Source organism: Sceloporus undulatus, chromosome 5, assembly GCF_019175285.1.
Source record: "Sceloporus undulatus isolate JIND9_A2432 ecotype Alabama chromosome 5, SceUnd_v1.1, whole genome shotgun sequence".
Taxonomy (NCBI): Eukaryota; Metazoa; Chordata; class Lepidosauria; order Squamata; family Phrynosomatidae; genus Sceloporus; species Sceloporus undulatus.
Window position 1 is genome coordinate 187986730 of NC_056526.1, and position 14497 is coordinate 188001226.

Genomic DNA, 14497 nt, shown 5'->3' on the forward strand with positions numbered 1-14497 from the left:
TTTTGTTGCAATCAAAAAGACAATAAACTCTTCCAATTTAAAAAAAATGATTTAATACTGAACGTGTTTTTTCCCTCCCAATACTTCACACATCTCGGTGCTAGTATAAAAATTCACACAAAACTCTTCAAGGTCACACAAGATTAGTAAACAAAAGAGCTCTTCAAAGTTTTCAGCAGAGTGCAACCTGCATCAAGCTATGTGTGCACTTACTCTCTCCTCCATCCCTCTCACGGTGTATGTTGCAAAAGCTGTGCAACGCAAAGATTAACTAGACATGCATTTTAACAGTTGTGACAGACACATCCAGTTCACACACCTGCATATATAAATTTATTTATTTGCAAACCTTTTTATATACAGATTAGTTTTACCCTTTAAAAAAATAACTCTGTCTTTCTCTGCACTGATTAATGAGTTACTCACAGTTACTCCCCTTGACCTGTCAAACAGGCAGACACTTTTACAAATAAAGCTGAATGGAAGCAGATGTTCCCTTTGGTATAGAAGTTCCCAGCAGCCTCCTGACCCCAAAGAAGATCAGGATGAATGAAGAAGCTCCAAAAGAGCCCCAACTGCTCCAAAGTAACCCTGTCAAAACAAACAAACAAACAGGAGGTCCACATATATGCATCAGATACTTTTTCAAAACACTCATGCCATAAACATCAAGCTCACTGTAATAAAATTTGATAGTCCTTTGTTTGCATATTTTCTTTAAAAACCACCATCATGTAAAGCCACACATCACCAGATGTGCTTGACCAAAATTCCCATTATCCCCAATCAGCATGCACAATAGGACCTGTAGTCCGACAAATCACAGAATCATAGAGTTGGAAGAGACAAGAGGATGCTACCTTCCATTCTGCTGGTCCCAAGAATAGAACACTATCCAAGGGATTCAAATAACAAGAGAAGTGATTCCACCTCAGCATTAGAAAGAACTTTTTTATTGCAAGAGCTTTTTGACAGGAGATAAGGTTATCTGAAAAGGGTGGTGGGCTCTCTATCTTTGGAGGCCTTTTAACAGAGGTTAGATGGGCATCTTTTAGGAATGCTTTAGATGTGTGTTCCTGAATGGCAGGGGGTTGGACTAGGTGACCCTTGTGGTCCCTTCTCACTCTAAGATTCTATGATCCAGAGACAGGGAAAGGTTGATAAATGACAGAGACAAGCTGGCGAGGCAGGCAGAGACTATATCACACAATTCCTCCTGGGTGGCTATGAGTAGCTCTATGAACTGCACCACTGAGCTACAAATTGTTCGCTGGGGAAGAGCTTCCTTCTGGTGCCTTGTTCCTCCATGGTTCAGGGAATCTGTTCTTCCCTAAACATGCACTAGAGCTTTTTTGGAAGCAGGGATGAACTCATCCTTTTTACACTCTGTGCTTCACAACATCTCTTTCTCTCCCCAATTGGCCCTGCTAAACTGCTGTTTGCCACCCTTATCAACCACTTCAGATTTAAATCCAACTCATTCTTAAAATAACTTCAGGATTCAACTGTCAGAGTGCAACCCAAGTGCAAAATCAAGACAAAAACTTTTTAAAACCCTTTTCAGGTTGTTCTCTTCTTAAGGGTAGATTGCAAAAGGGGGCAGATGGTGTAGAAACAGATAAGTAGGTCAGTGTCAGTTTCATTACCTCATGTTCCAAGAAAAGGGCCTTCAACTGTCCCTTTGACCAGTAGTCCAAGGCATAGGCCAGTAACTTCATTGAGATTGTATTGATGCGCAGGAAGTTCCCCACAAAAACCACTCGATTAATGTTCTGCAAGAAATAAAACATATGTTATCAGTATCTGGTGCCCAACTTCAGATCAATGAAGTACCTTGAATCCATTGCTCTGTGTGCTAGTCTCTGGAGTAACAGAAAACCTCTTAGACAGCCTTAGACAGAGTCAAAATTAGAATAATGAAGCTTGGTGTGCCATGAAGGTATTTGGTTTAAGGTCAGGAGAATCTGTATCCAATATGGACAGCATCATGGAATGAATCTGGAGGAGTTTACATACTGTGTAGAGCAGAAAATGCAGTATTTGGCAAAAACACCCCTTCAGAGTCTGTATTACATACTCAGTAATCATTCAAGTATAAATAACTTCAAGACCAAATTTTAAACTCTCCTCCCCAAAATGCCATCTACCACAGCATCACCTTTGTCTTTCCAAGGTACCCTAGTAACCTCCCCCGCTGACTTTCCCCAGAACAACTCTCTTCTGAGCCCCATATTAGTCTTTCTTGTTGTCTCACTTTGGATTTGAAGAACAATGTCTTGCTGAGTAACGATGCCTGGAGGCAACAAGGTGAGTAGGCTTCAGTTCTTTCATAGCCCTGTACAATGCTGCTTGACATGGTTTCAACAAGGCAGCACTGTAAAGAAGCTGAAAGCACCAAGCTAAAACTAGAAGCAAAGACAGAAGTAGTCACTCTTGCCTCAGGACAGCAGGCTCCTTCCTGCTATACCCATAGCTCTTCCTCAGATAAAGCCCTCAGGTTGGAATACCAGGCATTTGTCAAGGGAAACACTTGCACCTTCTTAAAAGGCCCCTAAAAAGCAGACATCAACATGCCCACTATGTCACTATCCAGCACTTACACTTGCTGTTCACGAATGAACATGCGAGTTCTTCATTTGGAATACTGGAAACACTATTTAGTTTGGTGCATATTTTGTATGAGAGCCAGTGTGGTGTGTTTGTTTGAGTGTTGGACTAAGACACTGGGAGACAAGGGTTCTAATCCCTGCTCAGTCACAGAAACCAACTGGGTGACCTTGGGCAAGTTACACTCTCTTAGAGGTAGGCAGTGGTAAAGCTTCTCAGCAAAAATCATGCCAAGAAAACCCTGTGATAGGTTCACCTCAAGGTCACCATAAGTCAAAAATGACTTGAAGGCACACAATAACAAATATTTTGTTTAAAGTATGTGATGCCATTCTTACCTGCTCAAGATCCACTTTGCAATGCTGAGCAAAGGAAAACTGGTGTCTGTTTTCTCAAGTGTAGCATGGGGTATGGGTGTCATTTCTGCCTACAAAACCCCCTCTTCTAGAATAGTGATTCACTTGTTCCTTTTAGACAAGCATCCCTCCTCCAAAGACCAAGAGGAATACAACATGGATACATATTAAAGAATATCTATTTCCCACGACTGGTTTGCCCAAACAGGTGGCAGCTTCAGCTTCTCTTGCTATACCTCATTAAGTGCACACATCCGAGCTATAGAGCCAATGTTGTTGGTGATGGTGATCAAAGCTGCTCTTGCCAGGTCTTCCTTACTCGCTGCCTCTCGCTTCTCCTTGCTCATCATATTTCCAAAGCTAGACAGAAAGGTATGCACACAAAAGGTTTTAGAGGAGAATAATAGATTCACTTACAAAACACATACACAATCAGTGTGGAAATGAGAACATGTGCTTTTCTACAGACTCACAGAACAGCATGATCGCTTCTACAGAAAATGCCTTATTCAGCCCCTCTGTGAGAGGACCTTCTTCCCTCCACCTTCACCCTCATCATATCACAGGGAGAGAAGGCATAGTGTTCCAGGAGTAAGTCAGTACCTCACAGAGAAAGCAAGTACTGTGAGGGGGGTAATAAGTAGAAAAATAACACTAGGCCACTGCTAATCTGTCTGGGAGAAACAAGGGGAGAACAGACAATCCCAAAATATGGCAGAGAGAAAGCAGAAATGGAGATTTTAAGTGAGCAAGTGTGTATAAAGTTCTCTTCAACGTTTACTGTGTATTCCCAGAAACAGTACTTCACTAAAACCAGTTTCATTATGACTTTGAGCAATGGTCCACCATGCCGGTGTTGTTAATGATCTGATCTCCTAGTACATAAGGCATGACTCTTTACAAGTCTCTACTAAGAGGTCAACATGTGATTATCTGTACAGTGGAACCTTGCCTTACGCGGGGGATCTGTTCCAGATCTCCCCCCGCATAAAGCAAATTCCACCTATGCTCGAGCCCCATTACAGTGAATGGGGCTTGTGCATGTGGTGGCGCAGCACGCACATGCGGCAACCACACACACCATTGAAAGTATTGCAACGTAACTTCCACATAAACCAGAAGCCACGTATGGCGTGCCCGCATATGGAGCAGATGCGCTGTACCTTCTTTTATTGAATGATGGTCCCATGCAGTGACCTGTCATGCAGGCTAAGAGTGAGACAATGAAACGAACCTGCAGGGTTGGCTAGCCCCCTTTTCTTTTACTACAGTAACCAACCCAGCAACCATACCTTCAAGCTACAAAAGTGAGTCTCTGTGAACTCTCATAGTTCAATTGGTGGGCTCCACCAGTATGTTCACTCAATAGAGGCAGGAGCCAAATGCTATTATTTATTTGATTCTTAGCCCACCCCATCTCACAAAGCAACCTTGCTCAGTGTAAGGAATAATGCCACTCATAAGGATTAACAGAACCCACCCACATGCTGCTTTACCCATGCTAGCCAAAAGGAAAAACAGAGCAGGGTCTAACACAGGTAGGATGCTTGCTTCCTACAGAAGTACTAGGGGAGGCCTTACCTGGATGCTACAGTCCAGCCTGGCAGCCCAAACCTTTCGTAGTCACCTCCATAAATATCCCGCACTAATTTGTCCACTTTGGTACTGTCCCCATGAGATGCCATCTCAAGAGCTTCTTCAAAAGTGGAGCAGCCAGTCAGAAGGCAGCACAGGCCAAAAAAGGTTCCTCCTCCAAGGCTGGATTTTTTAAAAAAAGGCATACAAATAATTATTACATCCCAATGACTGGCAAGGAGCAGAAGGAAAAGAAGATTAACCATCATAGGGAAGAAAACACATCTTTCATCCTGTTGGTGACATCAGCAAGCATAAGTTCCACTACGAATGTAGAGTGATTTTTTTCTGCATTGCACAGTGGTCATATCCAGCTGAAGCACCTGTCCCCCTTCCCTCCCCCAGAGGAAGACTCATTTTTGTGCTCATCTGCCTGTAATTTTATTTTATTCACATTGGAATGTTTTAAATTCTCTTACTGTCTAATCTCTTGTTATGGCTTGATCATTGTTTTTATGATTGGGGGGAGGGTTAGGTTTTTGGGATTGTTTTAAATGCAATTTTTAACTGTATGATGTTTTATTCTTAAACTGTTATAATCTGCTTTGATTCCTCTGCGAAAAAGCGGATTATTATTATTATTATTATTATTATTATTAAGTGTTGTGCAACTGGGACCATTATGCATGCAGTAGCTCATTAAAGTACAGAGCAACATGTATATGCACATTGCCTGTGTGTGTCACCTTTGTGCCTTGCACATTGCAACTACATAATGGGTTGTCAACCATGAACAATGACCAGTGATTCACATATGCTGCTCCTCAGTACACGAGTTGCATAACTCTGCCAGCAGATATTTAGGCTATGCTGATGTGTTATAGGATCATGACCATTAATTCCTAAAAAAATTAAAAGTGAACAAGCTGATATCCTGCTATCTGGCACAGATCACCCTATACCAATCTCACATGGAAGTAAGTGGATATAGCAAATCCATTCTCATTTTAGATTCTTATGGACAAACGAAGAGAGCAACTGACACACTCCTATGCACAATGGATATTCCACTGTGTTAGAGTAGGCTTATTCCTGCAACCATGGATACTACAGCCATCACATGATCAGTGTGCACACATGGCCATGAGGCCTATGGTGTTCAGATACATGGGTGACATTCACATGTGCATTCATGGCTTATCAGATCCCAAAAAAAACCCTTCCACTTTCAAGTCTCACCTGGTCCCAGTCACTCGCTTGTAATTGTCTTTGGAATATACAGCTAAGATGCTGACACCTGAGCCAATGTTCACCAGAAGGAGAGGGTAGGGATTCTCCAAATTGAAGGGGAGCTTCTCACATTTTTCAGGATTAGTTGGGTTTTCAAAATAATAGCACTCTGAGTGTCCATTGAATCCAACCGAATCAATGTATAAAACTCCTCTGATAAGGCAATCGAGTTCGTCCATTTTGCGAAGCTGAAGGTCTCCCATCTGTTTGGAGAAAGAAGCTTTGAAGAGGAACTCAATATTAACACTTTCAGGAGGAGTAACATCACATACTTTATGAGAGTGCCCTTCTCTCTTATGTTTATCCTGCAGGGTACAACCTATTGCAAACTGAGTTCCAATACCTGGAATACCAAAACCTGACATGCACAAGCACCAATGGGAACTGTTTGTTCAAATCTGTGTCAGTGCACTACGTTAGGCCCTCTACCACTGGTAATGGTAAGTTGGTTTAAAAGAGTCTTGGTGTATATCAAACTGATCTAGGGTTTTGTTGTTTAATGGTTTTGTGTAATTCTAAACTTAGATCAAACATGAAGGATGAAGACAAACTAATAAATAAAAGCAAGAGCAAAGTGAAATGGTGGTATGGAACTCATGGTATAGGCAGCAGAGAGGCAAAGTAACTGAGCCAGATCCAGGAAGATCTGCTGAAGTTTTATGGCAAATGAGCTCCAATTAGGCCAGCTTGCCCCAGACACAGAACTAACTATTCTCAAGCTTGTCCAGAACAGTGCACTCTAATTTCAAGGCCATTCAATTCTTTGGTCACCAAAAGAGAAACTTGTATGATAAGGTGAGGGGCAGGCCCAGCAACAGTTGTCAATACTGATATGAACCCTCTCCATTCCTCTTCCCTACACTGTTCTCAGGTTAGTGAAGAACAGGATTTAAGCATGATTCTATGTTGGAGCATAAGCATTACAGACATTCCTAATGGTAAGCGCACAGTCTCCTCTGATTTATCAAACATTTATCACAACATTTAAAGAGAAACTGTCAGCCAAACCATGTTAACTTCATGATCAGGATGGCGGCAATGATGCTATGGTAGCCAGCATTATTAACTGGCATCTTGATTACATGGTTTTTCTTGCTAAGTCCTGTTTCATGGAATGCAAGGAGAATTGTAAAGTTTCACAAGCAGTAAATACTTGTTCTACCAGTATGTACCGAACTTTGCGGTACTCTTACTTTCAAGTTGGGAAACAAGACTGCCCCAATGGCATTAGAGCACAGAGCCGCCATTAGATTTCAATATTAGAGAAATATTAATATACACTCCAGATCTACTTTGCAAGTTTTAACAAATGTGGTACAGTAGCTTAAGGGTATATAAGCCAAAAATTGCATACTGTGCGAAAGTCCTGCTCAAACTTATATGCTCCACCTCCTGTGGCACATAAGGTGGTGTGGAGGCTTGAGAAGTGTTTTTCGCTGCCCATTTGAATAAAAGCAGGCATGTCATGAGTAGGAAAGCGTATAAAGTGCAGATTGCCTTTACGTCCACACAGCGTAAGGTCCTTTAGTTCAAGGTGCACATCCCGAATTCCGGTAGATCCATAAGCGGTGTTGGAAGTCAAGTACTTCCGAATGCTTTTCAGGTTCTCCACTTCCTCTTCCTCCTCCTCCGTGGTAATGTCTTTTGGTTCAAAATAAACAAGCTTCACCAAGGTCCCTCCAATATCCAAGCCAAACCAAGGAAATGCTAAAGGAATAAGGGAGAAAAAGGATCACCATAATGATTGTATGTGTGAGAAAAGTAAGAATCAACACATTGTTATCTGTCTGTATACAAGCCTCGATCTTCTTCCCTAGAAGTGACTGGCTCGATTATACAGTGCATTATGGAAAGTAGCTTTGTGGCACCACCGAACGTCCATAAACATCCAACATCAGATGACACACCAGCAATAAGAATCTTGGCAAAACTATAGACACATTCAACCATTGGAAAATGTGTGTTCCCAAATCCAAGATTATGCTGGGACATGTAAGAACCTTAGAACTATCTTGTAGGAAACAGATCAAACCTGTTTTCTGCTGGTTCAGACGGACCTGAAAGAATAGGTTCAAATTATAAGAAAAGAGATTTTGACTGAACAAGAGGAAAAGCTTCCTGCCACAAGGATTGTTCAACAGCGGATCAGAATCCAAGAGAAGTAGGTGGGTGCTCTTTCATGAGAGGCTTTTAAACAGAGAGTGGATGGCTGTCTGCCAAGAATGCTTTAAATGTAGATTTCCTGCTAAATGTCCCTTAGGATTCTTTGCAACTCCACAATGTTATGGTTCTTTGCTCCCACTGACACAGCTGAGCTCCACCACAGGAACATGTTAACAGTTGCATTAAAAACTGAGCTTGCTGTTCTAGCACATTCATCTTAGAAGCTAGCAGAGTAAACACAATTCACAGCTTGAGAAACACCACTTTCCTATTTCCTCGGCCGCCTTAAAAACTGCCCTAAAATGGAGGCTTTTTAAAGACATGTTTTAGAAATGGCCATTTATAGCCTTATACGGATTCAGTGTTAATCCCAGAATGCATGGTTTCAACTATTGACCACATCAAATACGAGTCAGCATGGTGTAGCGGTTTGAGTGCTGGACTAGGACTTCGAAAACCAGGGTTCAAAGCCCATCCATTCATGAAAACCCACCAAGACTGATGCCACACTGCAGAAATAATGCAGTTTGACACCACTTTATCTGACATGACTCAATGCTTTAGAATCCTGGAACTTGTACTATGTTCTGGCATCAGAGCTCTCTGACAGAGAAGGCTAAATATCTCACAAAACTACAAATCCCAGAATTCCATAGCACTGAGCCATGACAGTTACAGCAGTATCAAACTGCATTATTTCTGAAGTGCAGGTGCATCCTGAGTGACTCTGGGCAAGTCACACTCACCCAGCCTCAGAACAATTTAACATGTTAACAAAGTGATTAGATAGGCATTCTTAAGCAACATGTAACCTCTGGAAGAGCTCAAAATGCAGCTTTCTAGTCACACAACAGATGTTTCACCAGCAATGCTAGAAATATGTGACACTGCAGTCTGTATGATGTTCATCTATTATTCATACAGTTTGTGAAAGTGTGTACATTCGCACACAACCGCTTGCAAATGAGCCACAGCTCTCAGGCGCATAAGACTGAAGCTAAAGCAGTTATGTAGAGTTGCCTGCCCCTTCATCAATGCCTCCATATTCTCTGCAGTTCGCCAGCGGCAACAAGAGAATTTGAAGCCATGGAATGACTGATGAAACCATGCGTCCAACACTCAGGTTTAAGGAAAAGCAGATTGCTGGCGATATGTAAGCCAGCCTTTCCACACATTAGGAAACTTGGCATAATCTCTGCAGCGAACTGTCAAGAGCTTATTCAGTTTTCCTCACACTGAATTAATTATCATTTGCAATTACATAAAGCCAGCCAGGTGACATCATTCTCTGAACCCCTTTTGTGATAGTCTGACACCTGTCTCAAGCCCCTGGTTTTGGATACCTTGCTTCAGTCCCTTTCACAAAGGCCTCACCTTTGACTTGAACATCCACAGATTTTGGTATCTACGGGGGTTCCTGGGACCAAACCCCAGAGTATACCAAGGTCCCACTGTACTAAGAAATGAATTCACATACTGTACTTTAAAGTTGGAAACAACAAACATGAATCAGGGGCTCACTTGCTTTAAATCTCATTATGAAACTCACCCCTTTCCTCTTTGGTCTTAGAAGTATAGAATCGTAGAGTTGGGAGAGACCCCAAAGGCCATCCAGTCAAATCTTTTTATGCCATGCAGCAACACAATCAAAGCACCCCCAAGAGATGGCTATCCAGACTCTGTTTAAAAGCCTCCAAAGAAGGAAACTCCATCACTCTCCAAGGGAGTGCATTCCACTGTTGAACAGCTCTTACTGTCATGAAGTCCCTCCTAATGTTTAAGTGGAATCTCTTTTCCTGTGGCTTGAATCCATTGCTTCATGTCCTAGTTTCTGGAGCAGCAGAGAACAAGCTTGCTCCATCTTCAATGTAACACTCCTTCAAATACTTAAACAGGGCTATCATATCATCTCTTAAGTGTCTCTTCCCTGGGCTAAACTCACCCAGCTCCCCCAGTCTCTCCTCATTGGGCTTTATGGTTTCCAGACCTTTCGCCATTTTGATCGACGTCCTCTGGACACGCTCCAGCTTGTGCAATTGTTTGCATGCCACAATCTTTATTGTCTGCTTCATACAAAAAGCTCGCAGCACTATATACTCATTTTCTCAGGGTGAAGGAATTTGTGTCCCACCCTCAGGTACTGATGATGTTTGATGAACTCTTGTCAGCCTAACTACTGGTAAGAGATTATGGGAGCTATTCAGCAATTATCTGAAAGGTCAACACTTAGTTTGCTTAATCTGAAGGTCTGCCTGTTTTTAGAGTTACATAAGATTTCCACCAGAAGCCTTTTCCAATTTGGTTGTAATTGCCGTCGGTTCTTGCTATATACGTTTACTATAAAGCTACCGTTTTTAGGTTATTCCTATCCAGTATACCATATTGAGAGATTTCCACTGTTAAAAGCAGCCTAAACATAATATTAAATAAATGTGTTTTAATTTAAATTGTCAGGTTTTTAGCAGATCTTGCTTTCAAATAATGTGAGCTACCTTGGGTCCCACATCAGGAGAAAGGGGGCATATAAATTTGTGCCTTCAAGTCATTTCTGACTTATGGCCACCCTGCAGTGACCCAATCGTGGGGTTTTCTTGGCAGGATTTATTCAGAGTGGGTTTGCTTTTGCCTTCCTCTGAGGCTGAGAGAGTGTGACTTTCTCAAGGTCTCCCAGTAGGTTTCTGTGGCTGAGTGGGGATTCGAATCCTGGTCTCTACAGCCACAGCCCAATGCTCAAACCATTACACCACACCAGCTCTCTTTTTTACTTCAATGCAATACAGAGCGCCAGTGTGTCATAATAGTTAGGACATTGAGCCAGGAGTGGGAGAACGAATTCAAGTCCTTCCTTAGTCCTGAAACAGTGTGTCCTGGAACCCAGCAATCCTCTTCCTCTTTATATCTGCCTCACCTACCTTACAGGGCTGTTGTGAGGATACAGCAAGAAGGAGGAGCCAGACAAGGTACCTCACTGGAGGAAAAGCAGGATATAAATTCTACTGTGAATAAGCAAAGCCAAATAAAATATTTACACCATTAAATTAGCAGAAATGGGAGGCAGGATCCTTTTCCAATAAATGAAAAGTCAACCAGTTATCTACTTTCAGATCCCAGTCCATCTTGTAATAAATCCACACACATCCCACCACCCCATGAACGGAGGAAGGAGGGAGTGGAACAAAATATCATTTTATAAGGACACATTTTTAACTATGCTACTGCATTTAATGGGACTTGAGCATCTGTGAGCTTTTACATCCATGGAAGGTGTGTGTGGGTCCTGGAACCAAAGCCCAATGGATACCAAGGGCCCTCTGTAAAACACTGGTTGCTGTGTGCCTTCAAACTGTTTCCAATTTATGGCGACCTTAATATTATTATTGTTGTTGTTGTTGTTAAATTGTGAATTTAGATGATGAAAGTTAAATGTGGATTGTTTCAAAATGTACGTCTCGTTTGTCCTTTTAAACTGTTCCACGTTTTAATTAATGGGTTTTACTTGGTGTTGTGCATTGTCGATTTGTTGTTACTCCCCACCGGTCTCTCCAATGGGAGAGGCAGGTAAGAAATAAGATACTGCAGTCAGCCAGCCACACTTACGGCTTTGACTGTTGAGGATTTTATTATTTGCCAATTTGATGAATATGCTCCTTCTAGGAATCCCTAGGTCTCCCAATGCGACTCTATGGCCAACCTTTACCAGAGGTTCCTAGAGAGAACACTTCTCTAGGCATTTGTAGGTTCCCCAGCGCAAGTCTATGGCCAGCTTCCAGGAATCCAGGGGATGTTGACCACAGACTTCTATTGGAGAACCTAGAAATTCCTAGAAAAGCATCCTCTCAGGTTAAATGTTTCAAAAAGTATTATTACTATTATTATTATTTGCATTTTCCCCACTTTCACAGGGTTCCTGCGTCCCTTCAAGTCATTTCTGGCTTACGGCAACAATAAGGTGAACCTATCCTGGGGTTTTCTTGCCAGGATTTGTTCAGAGAGGGTTTGCCATTGCCCTCCTCTGAGGCTGAGAGAGTGCGACTCACCCAAGGTCACTCAGTGGGTTTCCATGGCTGAGCCGGGATTTGAACCCTTGTCCCCAGCCCAACGCTCAAACCATTTGACCACGCTGGCCCTCCCTTAAAAGATGCTGGTTCACATTCCCAAAGGCTGAAATCTACACTGCAGAGGTAATGTGGTTCGACACCGCTTTAACGGCTATGGCTCCATCCTATGGAATCCTGGGATTTGTAGTTCCGCAAGAGGTTTAGCCTTCCCTGTCAGAGAGAGCTCTGGTGCCACATTAAACTACGAAATTGATTTCCGCCGCTCCAGAGACTAGGGCTGCTGCCACACTGCAGAATTAAGGCAGTTTGACACCGCTTTAACTACCAAGGCTCAATGATATGGAATCCTGGACTTTGTAGTTCCCAAGGAACCTGAGCTCTCTGACAGAGAATGCTAAGTATTTCACAAAACTACAATCCCCAGAGCCCTGGCAGTTAAAGCGGTGTCCGGCTGCATTAATCCTGCAACGTAGATGCAGCCTGAGCTAATGCTGTTAAATGCTCCATCCTGTGGAATCCTGGGATCTGTAGTTTCTTGTGTCACCAGAGCCCTCTGAAAGAGAACTACAGATCCCAGAATCCCAGAGCTTGGAGCCTTAGCCATTACAGAGGTATCAAACCGGATTAATCCTTCAGTGGAGATGCAGAGCTGCTAATATGCTCCATAATATCCCGGGATTTGTAGTTCCTTGCAGCACCAGGGGCTCTCTCTCTCTCTCTCTCTCTATAAGGCTGAGTCCCTCACAAAACTACAAGCCCCAGAGGTCCAGGGCATGGAGCCTTGGCAGTTAAAGCGGCATCAAATTGGATTAAATCCTGCAGTGAGGCTGCAGCATAAAGAAGAATTGCTCTTAATATGGAATCCTGGCTGTTTTATAGTTTGCTGCGTCAAATGTCTCACAAAAGTACGGAACAGAGTTAAAGCGGTGTCCAAGTGGGTTAACTCTGCAGTGCGGACGCAGCCACTGAGAGGAATAAGTGTCAGGGATAAGCTCCACCCAGCTAGGTCAGTAACCCCGCCCCCTAAACATCGCCCCGCCCAGTTGGGTTTAGTAGTCCCGCCCCTTTGCCCAACGCCCCGCCCCTCTGCCGTCCGCGCCGCCATTGCTGCGCGGCGCCCCCTGTCGGCCACTCACGGGGGCGGCTCTTGCGGAGAGAGTCGAGGCGCGGCCGCGAAGAGGAGGAGCCCGTGCGTTCCCTTTCGAGGCCCTTGTCGGCCTCCGTCCGGCCTGAGGCGCCTCCGCCGGCGCGCTGTCGACCGGTTTGGCTCCCCTTGGCCGTGGCTGGCAATGGCGGCGTCGGCGGCGTCGCCATCGCGTCCTTCCTTCCGCTTCCATTCTGCAGCGGCTCCATCCGCAGCTAGAGCGGGGCACTGCGCCTGCGCCGAGCGCACCCCCTTTCCCACCCCTCCTTCCTTTGGCCGAGAAAATGGAGGGAGAGAAGAAGGGGAAAAAAGGCTCGCGGCGCCGCTGGCCAATCAGGGCAGCCTTTGTGGAGAACGACGGATGAGCTAGCCAATAAGAGAGGAGAGGGGGGTGGGCGCTAAGAGCGTGCTCGGCCAATCAGCGTCGTAGTCCGCTTGAGGTTGCCCACGGGTATATAATAGCTATGAACGCATCAGGGCTGTGGGAAGGGTTAGGCCTCAAAGGGGCGGGGCAAGGCGACCCAAGTTATGGCGCTAGCCAATCGTTTGCGCTGGAAGGAAAAGTGGCAGCTTTTCCCTCCAATGGGAAGCAAAGAATGGGGCAAGGGGTGGGGCTAAGGGATGGTTGGCACTTCGCGTAACCATGGCAACGCAGCAGGGGTTTGGAGCTGAGTTGAGGGATATAGGCGCTCAGATGGAAAATAGATACTGTAAACATAGATATAGATATATATATCTCTGTGTGTGCGTGTGTTTTATGTTTTCATGTGTGAGTTTAAAAAAAACCCCACTATCTCAATCTGCGTCTACACTGCAGAACTAATGCGGTTTGATACCACTTTAAATGGCAAAGGTCCCTGTTGTGGGATTCTGGGATTTGTAGTTTTGTGAGCTCTGTCAAGGAGCCCTCGTGCTGCACAGCAAACTACAAATCCCATCATCACGCAGCATGAAGTCGTGGCGGTTAAAGCACTGCCCAACTGCGTTAATTCTGCAGCGTGACGACAAAACAAAATGAGGAGAATTAGTGGCCGTCTGGCCCTACATTTCAGGGTTTAACACTTGGCCTGAGTTACGCTTACGCTTTTGGCAGGATCTAAATTCACAATTACCTGAATAGACTGGAAAGCTGGGCCAAAGCTAACAAAATGAACTTCAACAGGGAGAAATGTAAGGTACTGCACTTAGGGCAGAAAAATGAAATGCACAGATATAGGATTATGGGGGACACCTGGCTGAATGAGAGACTTATATGTATGAAAGGGATCTAGGAGTCCAAGTAGACCACAAGTTGAACATGAGTC

The 14497-nt window shown here is 43.9% G+C and overlaps 2 protein-coding genes across 4 annotated transcripts in view; one reads left to right on the plus strand and one right to left on the minus strand.

Moving 5' to 3' along the window:
• PTPRA (protein tyrosine phosphatase receptor type A) overlaps window positions 1-14497 on the plus strand; it is a 604614-nt gene that overhangs the window by 402381 nt on the left and 187736 nt on the right. The gene's annotated exons all lie outside the window — the stretch shown is intronic.
• PANK2 (pantothenate kinase 2) lies at window positions 31-13498 on the minus strand. Of its 2 annotated transcripts, XM_042466829.1 has the most exons (7): window positions 13186-13498; window positions 7183-7535; window positions 5778-6031; window positions 4545-4721; window positions 3200-3323; window positions 1647-1772; window positions 31-591 (listed from the first exon to the last, which is right to left on the minus strand). In XM_042466829.1, the coding sequence occupies exons 1-7, from the start codon at window positions 13400-13402 to the stop codon at window positions 541-543; spliced, it is 1302 nt and encodes a 433-aa protein (XP_042322763.1). In that variant the 5' UTR covers window positions 13403-13498; the 3' UTR covers window positions 31-540. The 2 variants fall into 2 exon arrangements, with proteins under 2 accessions (XP_042322763.1, XP_042322764.1); XM_042466830.1 differs by lacking the exon at window positions 13186-13498 and having other exon boundaries at window positions 7326-7535.

Excerpts from the sequence above, each read along its gene's own strand:
- PANK2 (XM_042466829.1), bottom strand. The coding sequence starts at position 13,402 with ATGGAGCCGCTGCAGAATGGAAGCGGAAGGAAGGACGCGATGGCGACG. Across the intron at positions 4,722-5,777 it reads AAGCGAGTGACTGGGACCAG|CCTTGGAGGAGGAACCTTTT; the intron begins GTGAGACTTGAA and ends TAAAAAATCCAG. Across the intron at positions 592-1,646 it reads CCCTTTTCTTGGAACATGAG|GGTTACTTTGGAGCAGTTGG; the intron begins GTAATGAAACTG and ends TTGTTTTGACAG.